This window comes from Parus major, chromosome 15 (genome assembly GCF_001522545.3).
Source record: "Parus major isolate Abel chromosome 15, Parus_major1.1, whole genome shotgun sequence".
In the NCBI taxonomy this organism is placed as follows: domain Eukaryota; kingdom Metazoa; phylum Chordata; class Aves; order Passeriformes; family Paridae; genus Parus; species Parus major.
In genome coordinates, this window is record NC_031784.1 from 485899 (window position 1) to 488224 (window position 2326).

The 2326-nt window shown below is 50.3% G+C and overlaps 1 protein-coding gene across 10 annotated transcripts in view; it reads left to right on the plus strand.

Moving 5' to 3' along the window:
* Window positions 1–2326, plus strand: part of RIMBP2 (RIMS binding protein 2) — a 94566-nt gene that overhangs the window by 51576 nt on the left and 40664 nt on the right. For all 10 annotated transcript variants that reach the window (XM_015644332.3, XM_015644333.3, XM_015644331.3 and 7 more), the window contains one exon: window positions 2208–2312. In XM_015644332.3, the coding sequence (XP_015499818.1) occupies window positions 2211–2312 (102 nt within the window). In that variant the 5' untranslated portion in view covers window positions 2208–2210. The remainder of the gene's footprint in view (window positions 1–2207; window positions 2313–2326) is intronic.

A 2326-nucleotide genomic window follows, 5' to 3' on the forward strand; every position in this document is an offset into this window, starting at 1 on the left:
TCCTGCCCTGTCCTGCCCTGTCCTGCTCCCCTCTGCTCACCTGGAGCTGGCCCTGGGGCTCTGCAGCTGAGCCAGGCTGGCTGCTGAGTGTCCCTGGTGCCCTGGGGAGACAAGAACCGTGTCAGGAGGCTCTCCAGGGCTCCTCCAGCAGCAGTTTGTGCTCCCAGCTCTCACTCCACAGTCTGAAGGCAATCTGCTGAGTGCAGGCTGTGTCCTGTTCCTTCTCAGCAGGGTTTGGTCTGACAGATCCACTGAGGAGACGACTTCTGCTCGCTCCCTTTGGGGGACAGAGCGTTCCTGGACACTTGTGTTGGTGTGGAGAGCCCCTGCTGTATTTCTCCTGTGCTCTTTTAATTGTGGGTTTGCCTCCTGATGCTGGAGCAGTTGACTGGGAGCTGTGGAAGGGCTGCAGGAGGGAAGTGCCAATTGACACGTTGGAAGTTCTGAGCTGCCTGACACTGAGGACACAGACAGGATTGTCACTGTCACCTCCTGGCCAGGTCCTGGGGGATCCCAGCAGCTCAGAGCTCCCCAGGAGCCCCTGTGTGCCCTGTCCTGGGGCAGGGGAGGGCAGAGATCCTCACTGCTCCCCCAAGAGCGTGGTGACAATGTCCTGACACTGCTGACACTGCCAGGTTGGCACAGCTCACCAAGTGGCCTTTTCAGCCTTAAATCTGCAAATTCCACCTCCTTAAATAGATGTTTTAGGAACCACAGGAATTGAAAGCTGGGGAAAATCACAGATGATGGATCACAGTCTGTTTCTTCATTACATTTTATAGATTCACTGTATGTTCACAGTACTGATCATTTATTGATCTTTTCAAAGGACTAGAAATGTTCTGTTGTAGCTTGTGTAAAATAGTAAGAGCTCAACAGTAACAAAATATGCTGTATCAGGCCTGATACTAAATCTCAACAGAGGGAAATGAGACTTTTTCTTCCTGATAATTTAAACCTTGAAGAAGACTAATTTGTAAAATGGGTGATGTTCATCCAGGTGAGATGAGAATCAGAGCTGTTCTTGTTGGTTGTTATAAAATGCTGAGAACAGACATTCCCTGTGAGCTTTTGTAGAGTGTGCAGTGCAGAAATGTCTACAGACAAGCACCAAATCCTCACAAAACTCCTGGAAAACAAGCCAGAGCCGTGGGTAAAAACTTACAAAGTGGGAAATCTTCTTGTTGTTGTTGACAATCAAACAAGAAATGAATAAATCCCAAGCAGAGGCCAAATGGAGAAATTTCTGCTCCTTTTGCAAACATGTCCAGGCTGAGATGCCAGCCTGGCTGTGCTGCAGGTAATAACAGCGAAATGTGCCTGATCAAATTCTCTCTTGTAGACAATAAGAGATATTTTGGGCTGTTCTTGTCGATTTTCACCATGCATTTGTTTTCCCAGGTGCTGATTTCTAATGGGCTTGTGTGTAATAACTGGGTGCTGCAGATAAGGCAGAGTGCCTCTGCTCTCAGACTATTATGGGAATAGTGTGTCATTTGGAAAATAAAAATCTTTAATACCACCTCCACCAGGGAGGAGATCAGAATCTAGAAGGAGATATTTCTTAACTCCCGTTTATTAAGAGGGTGTTTGGAAGTTGCAGTGATGCTGGGAGAGGAATATTAACCTGTAATGAAAAAGATTTCTATCTGCAAAGGGAGTCTTGACATGGTGCAGCTCGTGCTCTTCCCAGGAGCCTGTCTGGTATTGCTGTGGGTCAGCAGCATCAAATACACTTCAGGAGGTGCCTGTGAGCCCTGTGCAGTCCCTTTTGTCCAAAGCACCTGTGCTGGTTCTGTTCTGTCTCGTTTTGTGCAGAACAGGCAGAGATCAGCCAGGGTGAGCTGTTTCTTTAGGGTCAGCATTTGCAAAACAAATCTCTGTCCTGGATAAAGGGGCACTTAGGGAATTGTCAAAGCAATTTTTTCCAGGCTTTAGTTTTTCAGCACAGTGCTCCCTAGGAACAGAAATGGGGCTGGAATGGGTCCTGCTGTCCCCTTGTCCCCAGGCCCGAGCTGTGGATCCCCCCAGGGCTGGTGTCCAAACACCTCGGTTTGGCTGAACTCCTGCAGGTCCTGACCCCACTGCCTGTCAGGGCTGTCAGGGAGCTTTGTGTGCAGGGAACTCGTGCCTGCCTGGCCCTGGCAGCCCGTGGGGCTGAGCTGGGGCTGTGCAGAGCCCTGAGTGCCCCGTTCTCCCTGGCACAGCACATGCGAGAGGCTGCGGAACGGCGGCAACAGCTGGAGCTGGAGCATGAGCAAGCCTTGGCTGTCCTCAACGCCAAACAGCAGGAGATCGAGCTGCTGCAGAAGGTACTGGGACTGGG